The following is a 25,816-nucleotide window of genomic DNA, read 5'->3' as shown; positions in this document are numbered from 1 at the left end:
CTCCCTCCCTCCCACCCCTCCCTATCCCACCCCTCTAGGTGGTCACAAAGCACCGAGCTGATCTCCCTGTGCTATGTGGCTGTTTCCCACTAGCTGTCTACCTTACGTTTGGTAGTGTATATATGTCCATGCCTCTCTCTTGCTTTGTCGCAGCTTACCCTCAGTTGTCTCCTCACATGCTCTAGAGAGAAAGTGCCTCTTAAGGGATAAAGGTGTCTGAACCTTTGTGCATGGTGGAGCCCTTGGCCTTCCCTTGTCTCCCCTGGCTCTGAGGGGTGAAGGGATGCCCTGCCTGTTACCATGGAGGGCGAAAGTGAGGTTGGCCCGAGCAGGACTGACTTCTTCCTGGCTTATTTTTCGGGCAGGACCTCCTTCTGCCTGCCGCTCCCTCCCCTCCATGCACCCTGTCCTGGAAGCTGTCTGTCTGGCACTGCTCCCCAGGCATCAGCCCTCAGGCCCCACCGCCCAGGGGCTGTGACTGACACGTGCACGCAGGCTGTTCCCTGTCCCAGCCCCTGCTTGCGGGGCTTCACCGGCTCCGGGGGGGGGGGGGGGTGGGGGGGTGGAGGGGGCCGGTTGTCCACAGGGCGGCCTGATGGCAGAGGAAGCAGGTCAGAGGGGCTGGTTGGGTGGGGCAGGGGGCAGCCTTTAGGAGAGACAGAGAGAAGCAGCCGGGGCCAAGGAGGGTGTTTTATTGTCCTTCAGAGCTCTTGGCCTGAGCGCCTTGTGCCTGAGCCTGTACTCCTCAGGTGGGTGGGGCTCCGATCTGCTTTCCTTTCCAGGGGAACGGGTCACAGCTGCTGCTGGGCCCCCTGCTTCTCCCCAAGTCCACCAAGCACAGGGGCTCTGGTGGCTTCCTGCCTGCTCCGAGACCTCCCACTGCTGCTGGCTCTGCCCCTCAGGCCCCTGGCTGCCAGACGCTGGTGCTGTGTTTCAAAGGCCTGGAATCAGGGAGCAGGAAACTCTTTGGCTCCCTCCTGGGTGTGTGCTGTCAGTGCTGGAGGAACTCCAGGGGCCCAGCTCCTTCTGCCCCTGAGGGAAGAGGAGGCCCTTCCCTCTGCCCTGGGCCAGATGCACAGGCCTGCGATCAGGGAAGCTGGGTTCTGAGTGCACATCACGGGGCGGCGCTCAGCGACCCACACCCAACACAGGCGGTGTGAGCGGCAGCTGTGCCACAGGCCAAGCCCGTCCCCGGATCAGTGACGGCCACGACTGTGCTCAGCACGCGGTCACCAGCTGGATTAAGGGCTCTGGAATCCAGGCTGCTTTCTCTAACTGAACTGATCCCTCCCCTGGAAAAGAAGGGGTTCTGGGGGCACCAAGCAGGGAGGGCCGCAGCTCAGGAATGTGCAGCCGTGGCATGGCTAGGAAGGGCCTGCTGGGGGCTGGGGCCGCCCCCTCTCCCCCAGTACCTGGGAATGGACCCAGCGTCTTGTTATTGCTGTAATCGCTGAGACACCTGCAGCCGCAAGGCCCACCGTCACCAGGCCCGCCTCAGGTGCCACTGCCTGAGCTATGGGGACAGTCACGAGGAGACCCCGAGCTGGGCCCACCACTGTCCCCGGCCCGGCAGCCCCCAGCCCCTCTGCTGCCTCTCCCTGCCTGCAACTCTGCGGCACCAGGAGGAAGGGGATGTGACGAGGAGGTGTCACCTGAGGTGTGTTAACAATGCAGATTCCTGCACCTGTTCCCGAGGTTTCAGGCTTGGTAGGTCCAGAGTCCTGAACTTACTTTCAGAGACTGCGTTTCCATGGGTTAGGGCTGGGAATGGGACGTGATGGGAGGTCAGCGTGAGGGTGGGGAGGGGCCGCCCCACTCGCCAGTGTGGGCGCCAGCTGCTCCGTCCCCTGAGCATCTACCCAGCGCTGCCATGCAGCTGCCCGGGCCTGGCCTGCAGGGAACCCCGGAGCCGGCGAAGCAGTGCCTCAAGGCGCCAGCGCTGCAGGTACTTCCTCCTGAGGGGAGAGGCCCTGGTGTGTGTCCTGACAGCAAAGGGCATCACGACCCCTTCATGGCCAGGAAAGAGGGCAGAGCCACGGGCCTAGGCCTGGTCCGCAGAATGCTGCGGGACGAGCACCGGCCAGAGAGGGCCCAGGTCAGGCAAGGCCCTCAGCCCAGCCCACACCCTCAGCCCTCCCTCTCCACCCCTGCCCTCAGCCCTCCCTCTCCACCCCTGCCCTCAGCCCTCCCTCTCCACCCCTGCCCTCAGCCCTCCCTCTCCACCCCTGCCCTCAGCCCTCCCTCTCCACCCCTGCCCTCAGCCCTCCCTCTCCACCCCTGCGCTCAGCCCTCCCTCTCCACCCCTGCGCTCAGCCCTCCCTCTCCACGCACACACTCTGCTCCCACCCCAGACACCTTTGCTCGGCCTCGCCTTTGCCCTCGAGGTCTTTGGTCTCAGAGCTGGGTCCCCTTCTGGCCCCGTAGGGCGCTGACCCTCGCCCCAGCAGCTGGAGCTGGGAGGCAGGGCCGAGGGGAGGCTCTCTGTCACCTGGCAAAGGGGCGTCAGAAGAGGTTAACACATCATTCAGGGGAGTAAGCTCTCCCCCGGTACTTCTGGAAGCTGAGCCCTAGGAAGAGAGTTAACGAGAAATGGTGTTGAGCCTGTGTCCCTGCTGCCGCCACCTGTGCCCAAGCCTCCTGCAAAGGCTTGGGCTGTGGCCCCAAAGGGTGGACCAGGAGAAATTGTAATTGTTTTCTCAAAATTGTGAAATACTCCAGAAGAGGAGATGGGTGGGGAAAAACAGTAAATACATAAGACAGATTCGCCAAGAGTTCAAAGCTGATTTCCAGGCCCGTGAGGGCTGGTGACGGTCTCATCCCTGCTCTTCAGACATTGTTTACTCCCTGAGGGAGTCCGGGACGTTCCTCTCTGCTTCCTCTGTCCACTGGGGCTGTGGTGCCTGGGGCTGGGCGGGCCAGGCCCTGTGGCCTGTGGCCTGCAGCTGCAGGCCTGAGGGAACAAAGAGGAAACCCTGAACCAATGGGCTTGGACATCTAGGGGCCCAAGTGACCTGGCAGGACTCCTTTCCCGACCAGTAACAGGGCCTCGTATTTACGTGCACACAAGTGGGACGGATTCTCCCGCGAGCCCTGAGGCTCCCAGAGGAGACAGGAAAGGCCCGAGAGTAGTGTGGCCATCAGTACACGCCACTGCCTCTTTCCCCACGCTCCCACATGGCTCGAGACTCAGGAAGGTGAGTGGACCAAAAATGGCTACCAATCAGAGCTTACCTGTGCCAGGTACACCCTGTGAGGTGGACATTACTCTCCCCACTCAGCCTCATAAAGTCAAATTACTTGTCTGAGGCCTCACCTCTCCGGAGTGGTCTGACTCCAGGGCCCGAGCCCCCAGCGACTGCACTCTACAGACACCAGGGGCTCTCTAAGGGAGTCTGTGCCACCGTGAGGTGGCATAAAACCCGCCCCCGTCGTTAGGTGAGGGCTGCCTGGGCGCGCGTGTGCGTGCGGTAGAAAGAGGGGGGCCTGGAATTCAGCCCCCTAGTTACCATTGACCATTCCTGACATTCACTTTGTTTCTACAAGTCTCAGTTTCTCCATCAGTAAACGGGATCCCTGCCTGCCTTTGCTGACAGAAATGGAATGGAAGTGTTTATAAACATACTCTGAAAATAAAATTCTCTTGAAACACAGATCTAGAAATAAAATACCCTGAGACCCCAGAATCTGCTGTCGCCATAGCCCCACATAGGTAAATATGTGGATTCTGCAAATAACCAAAGCCAGTCCGTTTCAATTCCATTGAAAACAAACCACTTTAATCTTTTTTCTTAGAAACTTTTCTAGAGTCTATGACATATTTTGTTTGAATCCTGAAACAGGATTCTTGATGATAGCAGTTCATCTTGAGGAACACTCTGTGGCCTGCCGGTAACTCTGGGGCTATGTGTCCCGCAATGACGTGTCCCGCAATGGACTGCCATGCAGCGTCACTCTTTGTGCCCGGATTTCCTTGTGGCCTCTTCCCTCGTGCTAGGCCACCCAGCTCTTTGTCACCCTTTGCAGGTATCAGAACTAATGCTTCTGGTCTGGAGACGGACTGGCAGTCATCTCTGGGTAGAGAGAGTCATGAAAGAATATTTTTTCATTTATATTTTCTGGGTTTTCTATAATGAGCATGTTTCATTTACTAATTTAAAAAAAAAATGACAAAAAATTGCTACTGACCCCAATTACCTCTTTTGATCCTAGACTGTACCAGGACTTATAATGAGTTTAGGTGTCTGTCTCCCTAACAGATGCAACCCAGGGTGCTTCTTTGTAGCAGACCAGCACTGGGCTGGCGCTCAGTGGGTGCTCAGTAAGTGCTGATGGACCCGTAATTGGGTGGCTGCCCGGCCGGGAGGCTGTTGAGAACCCATAGGGGTGGTGTCCACAAGGCCGCTGGGGTCCTGGAAAAGCATGCAACCACCCTCACCATCGGGGCTGAATCAAGCTGACTCTGAGGCCAGTAGCCCCGAGGTCATTTTGGACCTCCCGCCTGACCTGCGGCGGGCCTCACCTGCCTCCGCAGGGCTGGAGCGCTCCTCAGCAGAGGTGCCCTCTGGCGGCCAGCCTAGGCCAGTGCCTGAGGCTGGCTCTGGGCCTGGGGTGGGCTGTGCTGGCCTCCTGGGCCTCGGCCTGTGGTTCCAGCCACACTCTGAGCAGCGCTGTCCGCCACTGGGCCCAGTGGGTTCCCAGGAGGCGCCTGGGCCCAGCCCGCTGGAACTGGGCGATGGCAGCTCACTGGACACGGCCCCTGGTAGCTGACTGGGCGCAGGCCTCTAGGACCCTGGCGGCGAGGGAGGAGCCCACACCGAGGCCATCAGGGCCAGGACTCTACAGCGGGCTGTAGGGAGCCCTCCTCTGCCCCCGCCAGTGCACCGCAGGAGGGGGACCTCCAGGCAAAGCCCCATGCCTGTGTTCCTCGTCCCCCATCGCTCTTCTGGGGAAATCACGTTCAAATGGGCACAGAGAGCAGCAGAATTATCTGTCACACGACGGGGACAGGCATCCTGTTTAGGGGACACAGAGAAAGCAGTCCTGCCAACTCCTCCTTCCCTCCCATCCCGCCACGAGCACTGATTTATATCATCCAGGACCTGGTGTGTGTCTGGCCCGAGCTGAGCGGAGAACTTGCACACGTTATTTCTTATCCTAATCCCCGGGGCCACCCTGCAAGGCAGGCCTGTAATCTTCCTTGGACCTTCGAAGTTAGACTTGCCCAAAGAGGGGTGGCATAGCTGGAAAGTGCAGAGCTGGAATTTGACCCCAGGGACCAGGACCTCCTCTCCCCATCACCCCTAGCCCCCTGAGACCTGCCACCAGCCGTCAAATACCCTGTACCCTGGCCCCACACGAGCTCAAGGCCTAAGCTGGAAGCACAGTGCGGGGCCGCCCTCAGGCCATGGGCACCCACCTGGCGCTCAGCTTCGGGACAGCAGCCAGCACAGGGCCTGGCCTGGGTTCTCTCTCCTGCCTGCTGGCGGGCCTCACAGCACTGGCCCGGGGCCACTTGCCTTGCAACGCAGGCCGGCTGGGCCCGGCCCTCCTCAGCTTGCTGTCCACCTGGTGTCCCTGTTCTTGGCTTCTCCAGCAGGAGAAGGAGGCCTGGGCCACGCGCTGCTCCTGAGGCCGGGCTGCAGCTTCTGGGGCTTCACTGGCAAATGTGGCCCCTGGTGCCCATCTCCTCAGGCCATCCTGGAAGGCTGGACCCTTGGCCCGGGGCATCCCTGTGTCTCTCACTACTCCACACCAGGCCTGGAAGCGGCTGCAGAACAGGTGCAGAGAAGGGGCCCAGCCGACTTCCCAGTCAAAAGTCACATCAATTCAAAACTACACCTGAAAATTCCCCACAAACCATCACGGGTTCTTCACAGTTTTGGCTACACAGCCCTGTGCCTTAAGAACGTATGGATCGATGTATAACAGGTGAGAGCTCTGGCTTTCGCTTAGGGGCCTTGGCATGCACTCACCCCCGCTCCGGGGGCAGGTGCTGCCCGGGAGGGTGTGGGAACCTGGCAGTTGTGGGTTCAGGTCCCCCTCCACCAAGAGAGCATCCACACCCTGCTTGCCCTCACAAGGCCGCTGTGGGCCAGGAGGTCAGTGAGGAGAATGTGGTCCCCCGCTCCCAGATGGACCAAGAAAACATCAGCCACTCTGCGGTGAATGGTTCAATGGCCCCGTGGGGACGCTGTGAATGCGTGTGAGTTTGTACAGAGCCAACCGTGGGAGAAGGTGTCATCTGTCCCCTCTGCTTTTAAACATGCACCCATGAACGGTATATGTGTGTCACTAGAACATCTCTATTTCAGATTTCTCTCTCTTTGTGGTGGCTCTTTGAGGAGTTGATTTCCCCATCCTTTTCTTTTTTTTTTTTTTTTGGCCTCAAGGCATGTGGGATCTTAGTTCCCTGACCAGGGATCGAACCCATCCCCCCTGCAGTGGAAGCGCAGAGTCTTAACCACTGGACCGCCGGGGAAGTCCCTGATTTCCTCATCTTAACTGTGAGCTCTGAAACCAAAGGGCTGACCTGGCCAGGAGGTGGAGACCTGGGGCTTGTCAGGGCATTGGGTGGGGTTAGGGGCTTGCCACCCCGCACCTCCCAAACAATTCATATAATGGAAGCTTGGTGGTTTTGACTCCAGGCTGGGGTCTCCCTTCACGCCCATGATGCCTGGGTCCCAGGCCTCCAGCCTGGCCTGCCCCTAGAGCTGCAGAGGCCACCCAGCTTCCCATCCCTGGGCTCTCTCCCTGCTTTTCCAGGGGTGGGGGTGACCCTCGCTCTCCCACCCCCAGGCCCGGCCACCTCTGCAGTAGGAGCTGCTCTGGACCGGCCACCGTGGGTCTCTGACAAGCTGCTGCCTCCTGCCAGCCCCGGAACACGGCCCTGCGCAGGCCCTGGAGGCGGGCCCGCACACACCGCTGGTACTTTTCACGCAGGAGCTGCTGTCCTGTGGCCAGAGAGATGCTGAGGTGCCCCTAGGCGCTCATTGCAGCCTCAGCCTGGGCCCCAAGGAACCGTGGGCCCCTGCTCTGCCAGCTTCTGCCCTCTACCCAAGTGGGAACCAAGGAGGCCACCTAACTGTCTGGGTTAAGATGCTCCCATTACAGGCGTCCTACTGGTGACCAGGACTACCAACTCAGAGTTTTGTTTTGTTTTGTTTCTTTTAATTTCTCGACGATGTTTAGGAGTCAGGAGAATTCACATAAAAATACAGATTTCCAGCTTTTCTGTAAAAACAGAGGTCTGGCAACACTGGGTCAATGTTCCTAGGCAACGATTAGGCTGGGGAAGCAGCTGTCCCCAGTGGACAGGACACAAACTTTCCAGAACAACCAAATCCCCACCTGCCAGCCCACTGATATGATAGCAGTGGAGTGAGAAGCCTCTAAAATTGCTCCCAGTGATCCCCGCCTTCTGTGCTGGGCTCCTGAAGGCCAGGTGAGGATGCCAAGGATGAAGATGAAGGTGGTGATGATGATGGTAGCACCCACGAGGAGCGGGGTTCTGAGCCAAGCCCTTAGTGTGGATTGTCTCACAGAATTCTCACAATCACTCTAGCGGGGGCGGGGGTGGGGTGTACCACTGTTATCCCCATTTTACGGATGAGTAAGCTGAGGTTAAGTAGCACACTTAAAGTCCACACAGCCAGGGAATGGAAGAGCGGGGAACGTTAACCCGAGCCTACAGCGTCCACGCCCCCCGGTCCTGCTCTGCCACCCAGACCTGGGGTGGGGGCGTGGGGGGTTGTGGGAGTGTCCCATCACTGGACTCTGTACTAGAGGACCAGAATCTTGGGTGTCCCTGACGGACCTGGGCCCCCCCTCAGCCCCGGTGCCCCGTCCCAGTGCCCGACTCACTCTGCCAGCAGCAGTGCCAGTGGCCCAGTGCACGTCGCTGCTGTCCCCATCCCACTCCCGGGCCCACTGTTCCGTCTCCTGCTGGTGCACCAGCTGCTGCCGCCACAGGCCCAGCACGGCCCTGCAGCTCTGATTCCAGGCCCGGTAGGCAGCCAGCTCTCTCCTGGCCCCCTGGGCTGTTGCCCAGTGGCTCCAGCCAAGGAGGATGTTGGGAAGGGGAGTGTCCACCCTCAGGTGGTCACTGCCACCCTGGGCCAGCCCGGCCCTCCCCTCCCCTCCCCTCAGAAGCAGGGAGGGCTTGGGGTGACTCTTCTCCCTCCATCCATCATGGGGGAGGGTGGGTTGCTGGGGGCTGGAGGGCTTAAATGCTGCTCCAAGGGTCACAATGACAGGTGGTCGGGATACAGTGGGACCCCAGACCCCCGATGCCAAGTGCTATGCTCAGCTCCTAGTGAGGAACATTGCCACGGGCTGAGTGTTTACTAACGCCAGGCACTGTGCTAGGGGATGTGCGTGCCCCTCCCTAGCTGATTCCCATTGGAGTGAGTCCTATTATTACCCCCATACGAACGGAGAGATAGAGGCAGAGGGAGGTTAAGCAACTTGCCCAAGATCACACAGCCAGTGAGGGACAAAGCTGGGATTACCACAGCCGTGAAATTTCTGGGAGACATGAATACTTCACACCTCTCAGCAGGGCAGGGTAGGAGGGCAGGAGGCTCTGAGAGGATCTGAGTCTGGGGTGTGAGGGGAGCCCTCTGGGATGCAGACCCCAAGGGGGTGCGGTGGGAAGGGCAAGGATTGATGGGAAACAGTAAATCCAAGGGTGGTGGGCAGCATGGCTCCCCCGTCCTGGGGAGGGGTCCCTACCGTCTCTGAAGGGTGCGCTGATGCCACCTTGCCACGCCCTGGGACTGCTGGGCTTGCGCCTGCCAGAGCAGAAGGTGCCGCCCCTGCTGCTGCCGCCCAGCTGCCCACAGAAAGCTCACCCGGAACACCTCCAGGAGGGCGGGGGCCCGGGAAGCCTGGGGAAGGAGCTGTGGAGTCCTGGGTGCCCTGGGTGCTGCTACCCCTCCCCCCTCCCCTCCCCTTCCCAGCCCTCCCCACCCTCTCCCCCTCACCTGCTCCAGGGAGCTGCGGGGTGTCCTGCAGCCCGGCAGGGCCTTTCCTCCCAGGACACCGCCCAGAACCGCTGGGGCCAAGGTGGTCCTGGCGCTGCCCGAATCCCACGCCCTCAGGCGCCAACCCCTCAGGCTGTGACGCAGCGCCCGCTGCTGCACGCCCTCGAAGAAGGAGCTACTGGAGGGGGCAGGTGAGTGCCGGGGCCCCCCGTCACCCCTGGCTGGGGGTGCTGGAAGGGTGCCACCGTGAGCCAAACGCTGGGCCAGAGCTGGGCAACCCCACCTCCCACACGGGCCACCCACTAGGACCACCGGGGGCTCTAAGAAATACCGATGCTCACTGGGGCCCCAGCCCCGGAGATTCTGATGTAATGGTCTGGGTGCGGCTTGGGCTCCCCAACTTTTCCAAAGCCCCCACGGTGACCCCCGTGAGCAGCTGAGGCCGAGACCACAGCTCTACTTGCCCTGATCACCTGGCTGATCCTCGCCACACTCCCTGGGTGCATGGGGGCCACGCAGTTGATGGGGAGTGGAGCCGAGCCCAGGCCCAGCGACCCAGGACTCAAGAGCCCACACCAGTATTTCTGCCTCCACTCGGTTATAAAGGTAGGGAAGCTGAGGCCTGGGGGGAAGGTCATTTCCTCAAACTCCAAACAGCAGCAGACCTGGGATCCAAGCACTCATCTCAGGCTACAGGGCAGCCTCAGATATGTTGCAGGGAGCTATGGACTGTGACCCGGTACCCAAAGGCCAGAGGATAGACTGGGGGAGGGAGGGCTACATTCTGAAGGATCATGGTGAACTGAGTTTCCTTAGAGGTCCAGGGACGCATTAAAAGAGACTGAGGGTCCAAGTGGACCAAGTGGGTGTGGGGCTGATGGATGCCAGGTGTATAGCTTTTTTTGGTTTGTTTTTATTTTTTTCTTGTTTTGTTCTTTTTTGTTTGTTATTTTGGGTTTTTGTTTGTTTCTTTACAATCCCTTGTGTTGAGGGCTGACTTTCAATAGATCGCAGTGTGGGAGCTCCTCTGCTAGGTGCATAGCTTTTAAGGACAGAATTCTTAACCCTGCAGCTGCTGGCTTACGTTCCTGCTGACATTCCGTCAGTGAAGCTGGCCCCTCCTGACCTCCACTGGCTCTCTCACCCATAACCATCAGCCTGGGCTCTGAGTCCCAGCATCCCATCTTGTATAAAAGCATCGCAAGGTCTCACTATAGGTCTCACTTCTTGCTCCTGATTCAGCGTGATTTAGAGCAAGCTGCTTGACCCCTCTGAGCCTCAGTTTCTCCAGCTGTGTAATAAGGCAAATGGGGGCACGGGAAAAAGTGGCTCCTTCACTGATTCATTTATGGTATTTGTTCTGTGCCTTCGGCAGCCTGGGCCTCTGCAAGACGCTAGGAGACAGTGGTGAGGAGACATACAGGGTTTCGGCCACCAGGGGGCTCCCACTTAGCCAGGAGATGGGTGAGAGGTGGGTCCAGATTCTGGGGAGGGAGAAGAGCATTAAACCAACCTCCCCGTTAGGTTCCAGCCACCTTGGCAGGACTCCGTGTCTGTGCCCCTGACCACTCCCTGTCCCCCACAGCTCTCTGCTCTATCACTGACTCAGCGTCCCTAGGCTACCTCCCCCGGCCCCACGCCTGCTGGGCACCACAGGGTGCCAGGCCCCATGCTGGGTCCACAGAGAGGAGTAGGATGTGGCCCATTCCCTATGGGACACTCCATCCAGTGCTGAGGACTGCTCACCTTCCCACTCCATGTCCTCCAGGCCCAACCCCAGGTCACAAACTCACAGACACCTGCTCCGCCCGCTGGCGCTGGGAGAGCTGCGTCCTCCAGAGCAGCAGCGCCCAGTGGAGGGCCAGCCTCCGGCCGGCTTCCTACAAGGAGCCCCGGCCTTGCTCCCAGGGCAGCGCCTGGGCCTGGGCCACCACCCCCAGGCCGTGGGCTGTGGCCCCCCCAGGGGCTGAGCTGGGGAGGGCCATGTTCCCTGAGAAGCAGACAAGAGATGAATCAGTGAGCACCCTCTGCTCAAAGCCATTGGTGGACGCTGCCTCGGGCCCCTTAGGACCTCTCCCCTTGTGGCTACTGCCCCCTCCCACCACCCCCAAACCCTCCCCACCGGGACACCTGGAAGATCCCATGTTCCTCTGTCACGTTTTTGTCGGTCGGGGGCAGGAGTTGTGCATCCCCCTAAGACCAGAAGCTTCCCAGAAGCAGGGGCTCCATCTCTTCCAGGTGGAAGATTGAACAGGTCTCTCGCCTAGAGGAGCTCATGATGGAGGTCAGGATGGGGCCCACCAAAGCCTGCTGCTCCAGGGACCCCTCCGGACCCTCCCAGGCCTGCCAGGCTGCATCCCCGAGAAAACTCCCGATCCCATCACCTCCCACCACGAGCATACATAAATCAACTGGGCGACTGCAGAAGGAGCTTAAGTGACGCTGTTTGCTGGGGTGGGAGAGAGAGGGAGCCCCTCGGCCCGCCACTCGCTCACCTGCCTCCCGCCAACAAAGGGACAGCTGGGTCACCTTCGCCCCATCTGAGGCCTGGAGCTGCTTCGTCTGCACCCACTGCTGCAGGCACATCCTCAGGGTCCCTGCCCGCGGTTGGCCATGTGGTCCCGGTACCGGGTCCCCCCTTGTGCGAACCGCTGCCAGGCCCCAAAGCACCTGGAGAGCCAAGAGAAAGTGCAGGTGCTCATTGTAATGACTGCAGCTACAGCCTCCCGCCATGTGCCAGACACACCACTGAGGCCTTGGGCAAGCCACTCACCGCTCTGAGCCTCAGCTTTCTTGTCTGTAAAATGGGGCTGCTGTGGGATGGTGCAGCATGCCATCTGCTCAGGCCACACTGTCACTTCTGGGTGCCCAGATGGCCTCAGCAACCTCCTACCTGCCCTCCTGCATCCACTGTTGCCCCCGCCCCTCCAGTCAGTGCCTACACAGTAACCAGAGTGATATTTTTCAAATCTCAAATCAAATTATCTTACTCTCTTGCTAAAATACGCCAGGAGCAGTCCCCTTGCTCTGATGATCAAATTTCGACTCCTCCCCACTGACAACAAGGCACTCTCTGCATGGTCTGTCCCCCACCCACCATTACACACCTTTCCAACTTCATCTCAAAGCACCCCAGCCCCCAACCCCATACTAACAGGGCTCCGACTGGACTGCCGTTCTTTGCATTTTCCATGTTCCTCTCCCTGTCAGAGGTCTTTGCACATGCTGTTCCGTTCCCTCTGCCTGGCACTCCTGTCTGCTGTCCCTCCACCAGTCAGCCATGCACCCTTCCCATCTCTGCTGAACCCTGGTCGAGGTCAGCTCCCTTTGTCAAAAGTTCTCATAGAAAACTCTATCGGGGACTTCCCTGGTGGTGCAGTAGTTAAGAATCCACCTACCAATGCAGGGAACACGGGTTCGATCCCTGATCCGGGAAGATCCCACATGCCGTGGAGCAACTAAGCCTGCGAGCTGCAACTACTGAGCCGTGTGCCACAACAGCTGAAGCCCACGCGCCTAGAGCCTGCGCTCCGCAACAAAGAGAAGCCACTGCAATGAGAAGCCCATGCACCGCAACAAAGAGTAGCCCTCGCTTGCTGCAGCTAGGGAAAGCCTGCGCGCAGCAACGAAGACCCAACACAGACAATAAATAAATAAATAAATTTATGAAAAAGAAAACTCTATCGGGGGATGCAATCAGCAAAATGCAGACAGTAGGAAACTCTACCTGACAAGCAGCCTGGTTTCTTCAACAGATAACTTGCAAGGAAACAAAGAAACAAACAAAAACAACAGAGGGGAGTCCCTAGATTAAAAAGAGCTTAAGGACCCCTCAACAAATGACAGCAAGTGGGCCTTATTTAGGTCCCAATACAAACTAACTATAACAACAAGGACTTCCCTGGTGGTCCAGTGGGTAATACTCCGTGCTCCCAATGCAGGGGGCCTGGGTTCGATCCCTGGTTGGGGAACTAGATCCCGCGTGCCGCAACTAAGAGTCTGCATGCCACAACAAAGATCCTGCGTGCCGCAACTAAGACCCAGTGCAGACAAAATAAATAAATAAATACCAAACCCCAAAAACCCAAAAAACTATAACAACATATTTGCTTATAAAACAATTGGAAATTTGAATGCTGACCAGATATTTGTTGGTGTTAAGGAATTATTCATTTTTTAGGTGTGATCCTGGCCTGGTGGTTCTGTTGTTTAAAAGACACTTTATGTTTTAGAGATGCTACAGAAATATTTACAGATGAAATGGTAGGATGCATAGGATTTGCCTCAAAATTATGTACTGGGGGAAGTAGCCAGGGTACAGATTAAACACATTTTCTCAGGAGGTGATTTTCGTGAAACTGGATGATGGGTACACTGAGGGTGATTATCCTATTTCCCCTACTTCTATGTAAGATTAAAAGTCCCATAATAAAATAGTTAACAAGGAAAAAAACTACTTCATGTAGATCTGTGTTTCTTCCCTTCACAGCACTTAACTTTGGTGGTATTCACACACACACACCCTTTGTGATTGTTAATTTCCTGCCTGTCTCCACACTGGGCCATGGGTTCCATGAGGGCCAGTGACAGCGGGCATTAAGCTTTGCTTATAACTAAATCCCAGCCCCTGGGTGGTGTCTGCCAGGTCTTAGCATCTCAGTAAATGGCACATGTATTCATTTCTTATTTTCATCATTTCAACACTAGGAGTCAAGAACTGACTTAAAGTGCATCTCCCAGCTGCATCTCACCCTCTGCCTCAGGGGAGGCGGTCCCCATTCCCACCTCCCCGTACCTGCAGAGCCAGGCCCTCTGGCACCAGGTGTCCAGTGGGGACACCCAGGCTGCATCTGCAGCAGGAGAGCACCAGGCCTGGGGGGGGGGGCCTCTCCATCCTCTGAGCCCTCAGCACGGCCCCGGAGGCCTCTCCCTGGACCCCCTTCTCCTGCCCGTTCCTTCTGACGGCACCACAGGAGGAAGACTACAGGGAACGAAGAGAGGGGGAAGAGAGAGTGAAGGGAGGGGAAGTCAGGGCCAGGAGGGACCACTGACTCCTGGGACCCCAGGCCGTGTGGCCTCTGGCCAGTCCCTCTCCATCTCTGGGCCTCAGTTTCCCCACGAGTGAGTCATGTCTAAGGACTTGCCAATTCTAACACTCAAGCTTCTGTCCGGCCTGTGCCAGCGTCCATGGCACACAAACACAGGATGCGCGCCTCTCATACTCTGTGTCTTTGAGCTGGTCACTTCATGTCTCTGTGCCTCAGTTCCCCATCAGTAAAATGGGCACAATGCCTTGCTGAGGTCCCCACGAGAGAATCAAGTGAGATCTTGTCTGGGAAGTTGCCAGAGTAGATACTCGATAAACACTCATTCACTCACTGAGGACCCCCTGCCCGACCTGGCTCCATCTCCCCCGTTTCCCAGCGCCCCACATCTTACCAGCCAGCTGTTGCACAGCCTGCAGGACCTGGACTCCCCTGTCTCCTCCATCTGGCCTCGGCCCAGGACACAATGGAATCGGCTGGGCTCCCGCCTCCTCCCTCCGACTCCTTGGACTGAGAGTAAAATTGCCCAGAGAGAAACGGATGCCAAGGCAGAGGGCGGGCACCTGGTCCCAACCCATCCACCCCAGTCCTGCAGTGCCGCCTGCCTGCAGGAGCAAAGGTGCGCTGAGCCACTCCCTGTTCTGTTCCAGACAGTACGTTCTACTCCTGATTATGTAAGTGATCTGGGGGGAGGGTTCTGCTTTTGCTGAATTCTCATCAATACTATTAGGGTTTTTTACAGCACACATGCATTAAAAGAAATATTACTTAAATAATTATTTTAAACACATTTGTTTCATTTAAAGATAGGAACAAAAACAATATATCACTGGAATGGAAAATTGAGGAAAAGAAAATAACCACCTTTAATCTCACCACTCCAGAGATGACCACCATTTTAGCATTTTTTGGGGGGGGGATGGGAGATGACATTTATTTATTTGTATTTTTAATAGTGGTAAAATACACGTAATATAAAATTTACCATGTTAACCATTTTTTTTAAGGAATGCTGATATGATTATTGTGACTTTCTTTTTTTACTTTTTGAATTTTTTTATACATCTTTATTGGGGTATAATTGCTTTACAATGTTGTGTTAGTTTCTGTTGTACAACCAAGTCAATCAGTTATATGTATACATATATCCCCATATCCCCTCCCTCTTTTTTTTTTTTTTTGCGGTTCGCGGGCCTCTCACTGCTGTGACCTCTCCCGTTGTGGAGCACAGGCTCCGGACGCACAGGCTCAGCAGCCATGGCTCACGGGCCCCGTGGCTCCGCGGCATGTGGGATCTTCCCGGACCGGGGCACGAACCCGTGTCCCCTGCATCAGCAGGCAGACTCTCACCCACTGCGCCACCAGGGAAGCCCTCCCCTCCCTCTTGAGCCTCCCTCCCGCCCTCCAGGTCATCACAAAGCACCAAGCTGCTCTCGCTGTGCTATGCAGCAGCTCCCCACTAGCTATCTGTTCTACATTTGGGAGTGTATATATGACAGTGCCACGCTCTCACTACGTCTCAGCCTCCCCTTCCCCCACTGTGTCAAGTCCATTCTCTACATATACGTCTTTATTTCTGCCCTGTCACTAGGTCCATCAGTACCATTTTTCTAGATTCCACATATATGCGTTAGCAGAAGGTATTTGTTTTTCTCTTTCTGACTTACTTCACTCTGTATGACACACTCTAAATCTATCCACCTCATTACGAATAACTCAGTTTTGTTCCTTTTTATGGCTGAGTAATATTCCATTGTATATATGTGCCACATCTTCTTTATCCATTCATCTGTTAATGGACATTTAGGTTGCTTCCATGTCCTGGCTATTGTAAATAGTGCTGCAATGAACATTGTGGTACATGACTCTTTTTTTTTTTTTTTAATTTATTCTTGGCTGCGTTGGGTCTTTGTTGGTGCGCGCAGGCTTTCTCTGGTTGCAGCGAGCGGGGGCTACTCTGTTGCAGTGTGCGGGCTTCTCATTGCGGTGGCTTCTCTTGTTGTGGAGCATGGGCTCTAGGTGCCTGGGTTTCAGGAGTTGTGGCTCACGGGCTCTGGAGCGCAGGCTCAGTAGTTGTGGCACATGGGCTTAGTTGCTCCGCGGCATGTGGGATCTTCCCAGACCAGGGATCAAACCCATGTCCCTTTCATTGGCAGGTGGATTCTTAACCACTGCACCACCATGGAAGCCTCACATGACTCTTTCTGAATTACGGTTTTCTCCGGGTATATGCCCAGTAGTGGGATTGCTGGGTTATATGGTAGTTGTATTTTTAGATTTTTAAGGAACCTCCATACTGTTCTCCATAGTGGCTGTATCAATTTACATTCCCACCAACAGTGCAAGAGGGTTCCCTTTTCTCCACACCCTCTCCAGCATTTGTTGTTTGTAGATTTTCTGAGGATACCCATTCTAACCCATTTTTAAATTAATTAATTTATTTATTTTTGGCTGTGTTGGGTCTTGGTTGCTATGCACGGGCTTTCTCTAGTTGCAGTGAGCAGGGGCTACTCTTTGCTGAGGTGCTGCGGGGCACCTGCTCTAGGCACTTGGGCTTCAGCAGTTGTGGCACTCGGGCTCAGTAGTTGTGGCGCACGGGCTTAGTTGCTCCACAGCGTGTGGGATCCTCCCAGAGCAGGGCTTGAACCCGTGTCCCCTGCATTGGCAGGCAGACTCCCAGCCACTGCGCCACCAGGCAAGTCCCCATCTTAACCATTTTTAAGTGAGCAGTTCAGTGGTATTAAGTAATTCACATTGTTATGCAACATTTCAGTATTTTTGCTTCTGGTTTTTTTTTTCTATGCACTGTTTTACATTCATAGGAAAAAATATTTTAGGTACTATTTTTGTATTCTCTTTTTGTTTTTCATTGAACATTGCCATAACCCTTTTCCTTCTCATTAAAAATTCTATGCAAATGCCCATAAACCTACTTCCAGGAAGGGGAATAATATACGTAAGGAGGGAGGTGAAACTTTCAAATTGATTGAAATACTTCCATCTATCTCGAATGTTTTTTCAAATCAAACATGCATTACTGTTATGATTAGAAAGAACACCAGTAAAGCTACCGAAACAAAAAATAAAGAAAAAAAGAGTGGGGAGGAATTTTAAAAATCTCAATAAGCATCATATTGAACTGTTGCCAAATGTTTATCACATGGTTAAACTACAATTTTCTCTCTCGCTGTTGGGTATTAGGCTGTTTCGAAGTTTTCACGAAGTATAAATAACACCATGATGGACATCCTTTTGCACAAATCTTGGTCCACATGGGCTGGCTTTATCCTCATTCTCTTGTGGGGGAGGGGAAACGGGGGACAAGGAGGGAGGGAGGGCCACCAGCACTTCCCAGGTCACACTGACTGACCTGGGGTGTCCCAGACCACCTGCTTCTCCAGGCGGTGTCCACCACCTGCTTCCTTCCTGAGGGGTCTCGGTCCTGGCCTCCCCCAGAGGATGGGGGTCCTGGCCCAGCCTGGATGTGAAGCCGCCCTTGTTTCTGCTGCTGAATCAAGTTTCTCCACTGGGACAAGAGAGAAGGGGAAGAAGGACGTTGGCTGTAGCCTCAAGTGTACCCTGAGCAGCGGCGGGGGCGGGGGGGGGGGCGGGCACCAGGAAGGGTGGGGACACGAGTCAGACCTTATGGTTTTAACCATACCATTAGACTCCCCTGCCTCTTTGGGAATGAATGAATGAATGAATGAATGGAAAGATAGAGCCCAAGAGGCAGGGTTTTCCTTGGGAGGCAAAACCTAGAGCTGGGTCCTCCTAAAGCACTTTTCCCAAGGAGGGAAGAATATAGAAGTTCTCTCCTAGTCCTGGCTGGCAAACCGCTAGTAAAAAATAACAACCAGGGCTTCCCTGGCGGTCCAGTGGTTAAGACTCTGCGCTTCCACTGCAGGGGGCATGGATTCGATCCCCGGTTGGGCAACTAGGATCCCGCATGACACACAGTGAAACCAAACAGAAACAAAAAGCAAAACAAACAAAAAGTAGCAACCACTGAAACAGTAGAGTGCTTGCTATGTGCTAGGCAGGGTTCTGAGTTCCTTGTATTTATTAATTTAACCTCACAACAACCCTGAGAGGTATGTACTACTATGATCCCTTTTTTTTTAAAAAATCAATTTATTTATTTATTTATTTTTGGCTGCGTTGGGTCTTCGTTACTGCATGCAGGCTTTCTCTCTAGCTGCCGCCAGCGGGGGCCACTGTTCATCGCGGTGCGCGGGCTTCTCATCGCCTTGGCTTCTCCTGTTGTGGAGCCGGGCTCTAGGTGCACGGGCTTTAGTAGTTGTAGCACGCTCATTCAGTACTTGTGGCTCGCGGGTTCTAGAGCGCAGGTTCAGTAGCTGTGGCGCACGGGCCCAGCTGCTCCACAGCATGTGGGATCCTCCCGGACCAGGGCTTGAACCCGTGTCCCCTGCATTGGCAGGCGGACTCCCAACCACTGCGCCACCAGAGGAGTCCCTATGATCCCATTTTAAAGCTAAAGAGACGAAGGCACAGAGAGGTTAAGTAACTTGCCCAAGCTCACACAGTGAGAAAATGTGGGGAAAAGGAAAGTGACGGAGACAGAATTTGAATTCAGGCAGAGCTCGGTCATGTCTGGGCTGACACTGCCTCCCCCCTACTGCCAATCACTCAGGAGGAACAACCTGCGCCCCAGGAGAGCCTCCTCCCCAGACACACGGGCACTTCATCACCCCCCCACGGTCCAACCTGGAGGCCCCTAACCTTTTGGAAGGTCCGCGCCAGCAGGGCCTGCGTGTGTCGTCCCCACGCCGCCGCCAGCTGGGCCTCCCGGAGCCACAGTGTCCACCGCGGCGCCCGGAGGCCCCTGCGCAACAGCTGCCGGCAGCCCAGCGCCATGGCCGCTGCCACTGGCCGCCGCCTCTGCACCCAGTGCCGCCACGCTCTGAAACGTCTGGACAGCCACTGCCGGCTGGGGACAGACCAGGCTGACCAGGGGATGGGCCCGGTCCCCAGTCCCAGGGAGAGCTGGGGGCTCAGCAGCACCCGCGTCGCCTTTCCAGCATGGAGGGTGATGCTCCACGCTGCGGCAGGAGAGCTGGCTGCACCCCGGGAGAACTTCCCTCTATGGAGGGCTAGCCTTGGAAATCCCAGACAGAAGAGCTCCTGGGGGCAGGGGAATGAATGCAGGACAGCCTCACAGGTTTAGGATTCCCGGGAGCGGCAGTCCCCGCGTTCCTGTCCTTGGGGCCTTCCCTGCCCCTGAAATTCTGCAAGGATCTGCCATCCGGGCCTTATCTCCATCAGGCCCGAGTCTGCAGGCAAATGGGAGAGGAGGCGTCCCAGGAGCATGGCCCCGGCTCCCACCCCCAGCCCATGACTTCACCGGCCTATCTCAGACTCCAGGCTCACAGTGTTTCTGGCTGCGTTCTTGGAAAACAAAGGGACATGACACAGCACTCAGGCCAAGAAGCAAGCAGGACTGGACACCCCCTGCTAAGCCTGCCTGCCCACAGCCTCCCTTTCTGAGGGAGGGTGACAGAGGAGTGACAGCCAGCTTGGAGCGAGAATTCCTGGGAGGCAGCCCTCCTCCCCCAACCCTGAGTCCCCCAGTTCCCATCTCAGACCCCTCTGGCCTCTCCCTGCAGGGCACTTCTCGCGGGGGCCGTGTCTGGCAGACCGGAAGCCGGCCTCTCTTCTTCGCTGCCGACCTGCTCCCACGGGGTCCTGTCCCCTCCTTCCCGCCCAGGGAGGATGCCCCGGGCTGAACTGGACGAGGCTGAAGAGCAGAGTCTGGCCTCCCTGCTGCCCGCCCTTGAGGGAGCAGGGGTCCTCCCTCTGTCCCCTGCCGTATGTAGTCCCTGGGGAGCACTTCTCTCCTCGTCTTACAGGGTGGGCAGGAAGGACCCCTTGCTCAGGGTCAAGGGCAACCCCGGGAAGCATCTCCAAAGCAGTCTCCAGTGATGCAGACTTGCTGCTTGCCTGAGAGTCTGAGAGACCATCCTGGACCCCCGGTGCTTCCGGGAAACCTGCAGTTTCCCTGAAACCTTGGGTATGTTTCCTCCTCTCATCCCAGGAAGCAAGAACAGGCTGGCTGGGCTGGGGGTGAGCAGGGAGTATCTGGCCAGCTCTGGTCCAGGACTCCTGCTGCACAGGGCCTGGGGGTTCCCAGGATGCCTGGCACCTGAGACGGACTGCCTCACGCTCCAGGCGTTGCACAGAGGCCAGCAGCTGGTGAATGGCAACTTGGGACGGAGCCCGAGTCCGCCTCTGGGCAGGGGCAGCCAGGTCCTGCAGGATGAGGGGTTCCCCCATCCTGGGAACCAGGCCACACTGGGATCTGGGGTCCGGCCGTGTGTGCCCTTTGAGCGGGCCCAGGCCTGCAGCGGGCCCAATGTCTGGGCAGGGGGTATTGGTGGACAGCAGCCGGGACCACCTCGGGCGGGAGGCTGGGGAAGCCAGTGGCCCTCGGGGTAGAGGGCTTCCCCCGGGCATCCTGTGCGGCCAGAAGCTTTCCTGAGCCCCGACCAGAGGCGACGTCCCCACTCAGCCACGCTCGTCTCCCTGACACTCAAGTCGCTCTGCTGGATGGCAAACGCCTGGGGTCTTCCTTGGGGCCTCCCGGCCAGGGGCTGAGAGTTGCTCTGCTGTCGGAAGCTTGAGTTGGTCAGCTGCCAGGCGTGTCCCTCAGGGCGAGGCCCAGGCTGGGGCTGGTCAGGTTGCTCTGGACTCGGCAGGGCTCCTGGCACAGCGCTGCCCCCGGGGATGGTGTGGTGGCAGCCCCCCTGCTCTCGGCCTGGCCCACGGGCACCCACCGGCCATGTGTACTGGCCAGGCTCTTCCGGAGTCTCCATTGCTCTAAAAAGAGGACAGACAGTTATGTCCTGGGGGAGAACTTGGTGGTCAGTGCTGGGGAGGGACAGGGCGCCACACGGGAGGGAGCCCAGCTCCAGAGGTCTGCGTCAGCTCTGTCATCCCAGGTGGACCAACGGATGCACCCGGGGGTCTTGAGCCAGAGCAGCGACCTGGTGACCGTGCAGGGACTCAGAGCAGGGACAGGGCAGGGGCAGGGAGGAGGGCAGAGGGAAGCAGGGAGATAGTTGGGAGGCTGCTGAGGGGTCCCAGGCGAGAGACGATGGGGCTGGCATGGGGGCGGCAGGAGGGTGGAGAGAAGGAGACAGATCAGCTCTGCTGAGAAGGCCTAGAAGAGGGTGAAGGGAAGAGAAGTGTCGCTGACGGCTCCCTGGTGTCCAGCTTGAGCAAAGAGGTGCTGGGGCGTCCGCAGCTGGGGTGAAAGCAAGACTCAACATATCAAACAGCTAACCGTGGGCTGCTCTGGCCCCGAGGTGGTGGCGCTCCCTCCCTGCCGGTCTCCCCAGCCCCCAGGCCATTCTGCAGCTGGGAGACAAGGCCTCTTGGGGGCGGGTGAGATGCCTGGGAGGGCCTGGCAGGTAGTGTGGGCATGAAAGTTTGTAGATAGGAACTAAAGGTCAGAGAAGTTAAGCGCCTTGCCCCACGGCCACACAGCTAGAACACAGAGAACCCGGCAAGTAAACAGGAATCTGAATTTGTTCTTGGGCTACTCCCACTCCTGGCTGCACCAGCTCGGTGGCCTTCCGGAAGCCCCAGGAACCTGAGCAGGGAGGTTCCCAGCCCACCAGCGCTGTCAGAAGACCGCCCTGTGAGGGCCCCTTCTCTGCCAGGGGCCCCAGACAGGCCCCCTCCTGCGCCTCCCTCCTCACCTCGTGTCCTGACTTCCTGACCCTCCCTCGCGCCCCAGGCTGGAAGACTTTGTCCTGGCCCGGCTGGCCCTGAACAGCTAATCTCTGGAATTAGCAAGGCCCTGGGCTGGCCTGTCTGGGAAAGGGCCGCTGGGCTGCTACCCGAGGGGACCTCACTCCTGCCACCTCTGACCCAGATCCCCTGAGCCTCTTGCCTGGCCTCAGGGGGGTGGCCGGCCTGGGGGGCACATTCTCCTTGTGGCTGGTGTCAGGTCTCAGCTCCATGGGTTCCAGGGCAAAGCCAGGGTGGCAGTGACCTTGGTCCACACCGCAGCCAGTCCTGTTTGATTAGGGGGACTCTGAGGGGTGAGGATAGGGTGCCCGCCTCCTACCCAGCCACGCCCAGCCCTGGTCCCCACTCCCACGCTTCCCCAGCATCCCTGGTTGCCCTGAGGTCCAGCCCCGGCTGTCCTGTTCAGGGCCCCTTGGGGTCTCCTCTCCCCAACCCCTGTACCACCCCTTTCCCTTGTAATTTTCTCATGTCTTCCGGCACCCACCCTTAACACTGATGACAGATCCCTGTGGACCCTGCTTCCTGAGCAGACCTGTCAGGTGAGGGCTCTTTCTCTCAGACCTCTAGGCAGGAGGGGGGGCCCTCTTTGCTTCCAGTCGCCCCTTCCCGACCATTCTCCCTCTCTCCTCTCTAAAATGCTCTGGTTCGAAGTTCCAGGCAGGCCAGGAAGGAAGTCCTCGTCATTTATTCCTTGACGATTTCAGCTCCCAGCTCACTGTCACTTTCTGCAGCACACGCCTAACTTCTGGGTGGTTTCACCCTGCACGTGGGCAATCCCTCCAACTCCTGGTCTGCGAGTCCTTGACCTTCTAACCTCCCACCATCCTGTCCTTCACCCAACCTCAGTCACCTGCTCCCAGGGTCCCCCCAGACTTTGTCATCCTCAGAAACTGCACCTCCCCCGTAGTTTCAGTTTTAGAGCCCACACCCATCTTTCCAGCTCCCTCCCTCTGGTGCCCCATCCTTCCTTCCATGAGACCCGACCCTCTGCCCCTACCACCCTTCGTCCTCCGACCCACCGGACCCACCGTGATGTCTCTCTTCCGCCTCCTGCAGTTTAACCATCCGGCGTTATAACCATCCCCTTTGCACACCCCCGGCTCCCTCTCTCTGCCACTCATGCAGCAAAATCACAACATAGGTTAAAGTGACTAAAGGAAACCCTACAACTGCACTGGTGGCCTCGCTCCGAAATTACCACCTTCAACCTCAAGCGGCCCCCAAGGCTGCTGGAGAATCAGACTCTAGTCCCCTCCTCCCCACCCTCTTAGAAGCTATTTCACGCTTTCTCTGCTATCCTCAAGCCTCTGTCGCCTCTTCTCCTCTCACCCCCTGCAGCAGACCTTGTTCCTGTTTCACCCACCAAAGAGGGCCGTCAGAAGACAATAGCCACAAGTGTCCCTGCCCACCAGCTTCATGTCCACAGCCTCTCCCGCCCCCCCTATCCTGTGCGGTACCACCCCCAGCCTGACCCTCCTCTGTGCCCTGGGGGCCATCCCATCTCCCCTGCCCAAGGTCAGCGCCCAGGGCCACCACCGGCCTCCGATGTCCCATTCTGTGAATCAGGAAAAGAACCGTCGATCCCCACAGCTGACTCAGCCCCCCACGCCCACCGGGGCACAGAGCGGGGTGGGGGGTGGGTGGGACACAGGCTATGATGTGTCCGGGCCCTGTCCCTGCTCCCAAAGTCACTTCCCCATCGTCAACACTTCCCCTTGTCTGACGGATTCATTCCCATCAGCACTTCAACAAGCGGTTATTTTTTTCCATCTTTGAAAACAAAAAGCAAGGGCTTCCCTGGTGGTGCAGTGGTTGGGAACCCACCTGCCAATGCAGGGGACACAGGTTCGAGCCCTGGTCCGGGAAGATCCCACGTGCCGTGGAGCAACTAAGCCCGTGAGCCACAACTACTGAGGCTGCGCTCTGGTGCCCATGAGCCACGGCTACTGAGCCCACGCGCCACAACTACTGAAGCCCATGCACCTAGAGCCCGTGCTCCGCAACAAGAGAGGCCACCGCAATAAGACCGCACACTGCGGCCAAGAGTGGCCCCCGCTCGCCGCAACTAGAGAAAGCACAGCAACAAAGACCCAACGCAACCAAAAATAAATAATAAATAAATTAAAAAAAAAAAAAAGCAAAACACCAAAAAAAAACCCACTCCTCTCTTGAGCCTCCAGGAAGGACTCAGGCCATTTCTCCCCTTCTCATCACCCCCAAATCCCAATTCCTCCCCCACCTCCATCTCTGCTGACCTCAGTGCAGTTGGGCTCCCCTCACCCCAAAGCGCCTTTCCTCCAGGTGATCTCCGCTGTGCCAAGCCTCTGGCTAGTTCTCAGCCTTTGGCATGTTGCAGGATCTTAGTTCCCTGACCAGGGATTGAACCCGGGCCCTCGGCAGTGAAAGCGCAGGGTCCTGACCACTGGACCGCTGGGGAAGTCCCAGCCCTCAGTTTTCTTGGGGCAGCAAAGGCTGCAGGACAGTGATCGCTCAGCCTCCTCGGAGTCCCTGCCTCCCTGCCTCCAGGCTGCCACCTCTCAGTACCCCTCCCTCCCTCCTGCCTGCCCGCTCTTTCCAGCGTCTTCTGCTGGTTCCTGTTCTCCACGCTCATCCCTGGGTCCCCCACTTCCCTGATGCTCGCACCCCAGGTGACCCCAGCTTCAGATGGTTCTCACGCAGACTCCCATCCCGCTCTTCTGGACATCCTGACTCCTCCCTCCCTCCCATCACATGCAGTCCATCAGCTAATCCCATCTGTTCCACCTTCCAGACACCCAGAATCTGCCCCGGCTCACCACCTCATCCTTACCTCCCTGGGTCAAGCCACCCCCTCCTCTTGCCTCCTAACTGGTCTCCCCTCTTCTGCCCTGTCTCCACATCCAACAGCCTCCTCCCAACAGAGGGCAGAGTGGCCCTGCGGACACTGAGATCAGGGTGTGTCCTGACTCACCTCAAACACCCCCAAAGACTCCCCAGCCCACTCAATCCTCAACCAAGGCTTCGAAGCCCTCTCTCAGGGACCTTATTATTATGTACAAAGTGACGTCGGAACACAGCCTCATCTCTCTGGTTATGCCTGTCTATGGCTACACACATTTCCCCTCTGGCCTTTAAGAAAGCTGGCTGACCCCTGCTCCATGCTATCTGCTCCCCACCCTTACCTAACCCACCGTCCCCCTCTACTCCCTCCCCTTTTGCTCTCTCTGCTCTGAACACACTAGCCTCCTCACCGTTCTTCCAAAATGCTGTGCATGTTCCCACCTCAGGGCCTTTGCACTTGCTGTCCCCTCCGCCCAGAACCCTCTCTCCCTCTCTCCCTCATTCCTTCCAATCCTGCTCAGACTTCACAGGGAGCCCTTCCCTGACCACTCAGCCCACGCCCACCCTCAGCACTCCTGCCTCTTTTTACCCTGCATGATTTTTCTCCATGACTTATCACCACCTGATAGGCTGCAGAAATTAGTGTTTGCTGTTCTCTCTGCAGTGAACTGTGAGCCACTGTCTCTTTTTCCCTGCTGTATTCACAGCACATAGAATAAATAGTATGTGGCACACAGTAGGGGCTTATACGTTGTGCTAAAGGTGTGGCTGGGTCGCGTTAAGCATCACGCAGCCTTTAGGACGTGTCCTGTCATTTAACCTGCACCGCAGCCCTAAGAAGTAGGCTGCTCGTTTTAGAGATGAGCTTAAAGAGACTACCCGCCCAGCCCAAGGCGTTATAGCCGGTTAGCAGTGGCAGAGGGCTACCCCGGGAGCTAACTCCGCAGCGCATGCTCCTAACCAGGACCGCCCCGAACCCCACCTCTTTCCAAAGGAGACTTGAGACAGCTCAAGCCGCAGTCTCCCTTCCTACCCCTAATTCCCTTCATCCCACGCCTGGGCTCATCGGCCCATCTATCTGCTCTTCAACCCCCACCCCGTCTGCCCCCCCGCCACTCCACCCTCATCCTCGTCCAGTTAAGGTGATAAGAGTCTCTCTTCTCTTCCCACTAGGACTCAGTTTTCTGCCCTCCTGGACCT

General features: G+C 57.2%; 1 protein-coding gene across 1 annotated transcript; it reads right to left on the bottom strand.

The window, feature by feature from the left end:
- Positions 1 to 199: 199 nt before the first annotated feature.
- Positions 200 to 22,008, bottom strand: LOC307198644 (uncharacterized protein C1orf167; the record flags this gene model as incomplete). Its single annotated transcript, XM_079945721.1, is given in 26 exon segments — positions 200 to 292; positions 534 to 592; positions 1,320 to 1,459; positions 1,817 to 1,886; positions 1,889 to 1,925; positions 1,929 to 2,007; positions 2,356 to 2,488; positions 4,520 to 4,638; positions 5,417 to 5,828; positions 5,973 to 6,084; positions 6,790 to 6,967; positions 7,814 to 8,140; positions 8,731 to 8,897; positions 8,982 to 9,156; positions 9,725 to 9,792; positions 10,775 to 10,861; positions 10,865 to 10,971; positions 11,366 to 11,587; positions 11,590 to 11,651; positions 13,777 to 13,831; positions 17,420 to 17,552; positions 18,767 to 18,925; positions 19,892 to 20,293; positions 20,335 to 20,675; positions 20,678 to 20,860; positions 21,939 to 22,008. Coding segments are annotated over 26 exon segments (3,990 nt in total).
- Between the last annotated feature and the right edge of the window lie 3,808 nt (positions 22,009 to 25,816).

The sequence above is a fragment of the Stenella coeruleoalba genome, assembly GCF_951394435.1.
Source record: "Stenella coeruleoalba genome assembly, chromosome: 1".
Lineage (NCBI taxonomy): Eukaryota > Metazoa > Chordata > Mammalia > Artiodactyla > Delphinidae > Stenella > Stenella coeruleoalba.
The sequence above is the reverse complement of the archived record's forward strand: the minus strand, read 5'-3'. Positions and strand labels throughout refer to the sequence as shown.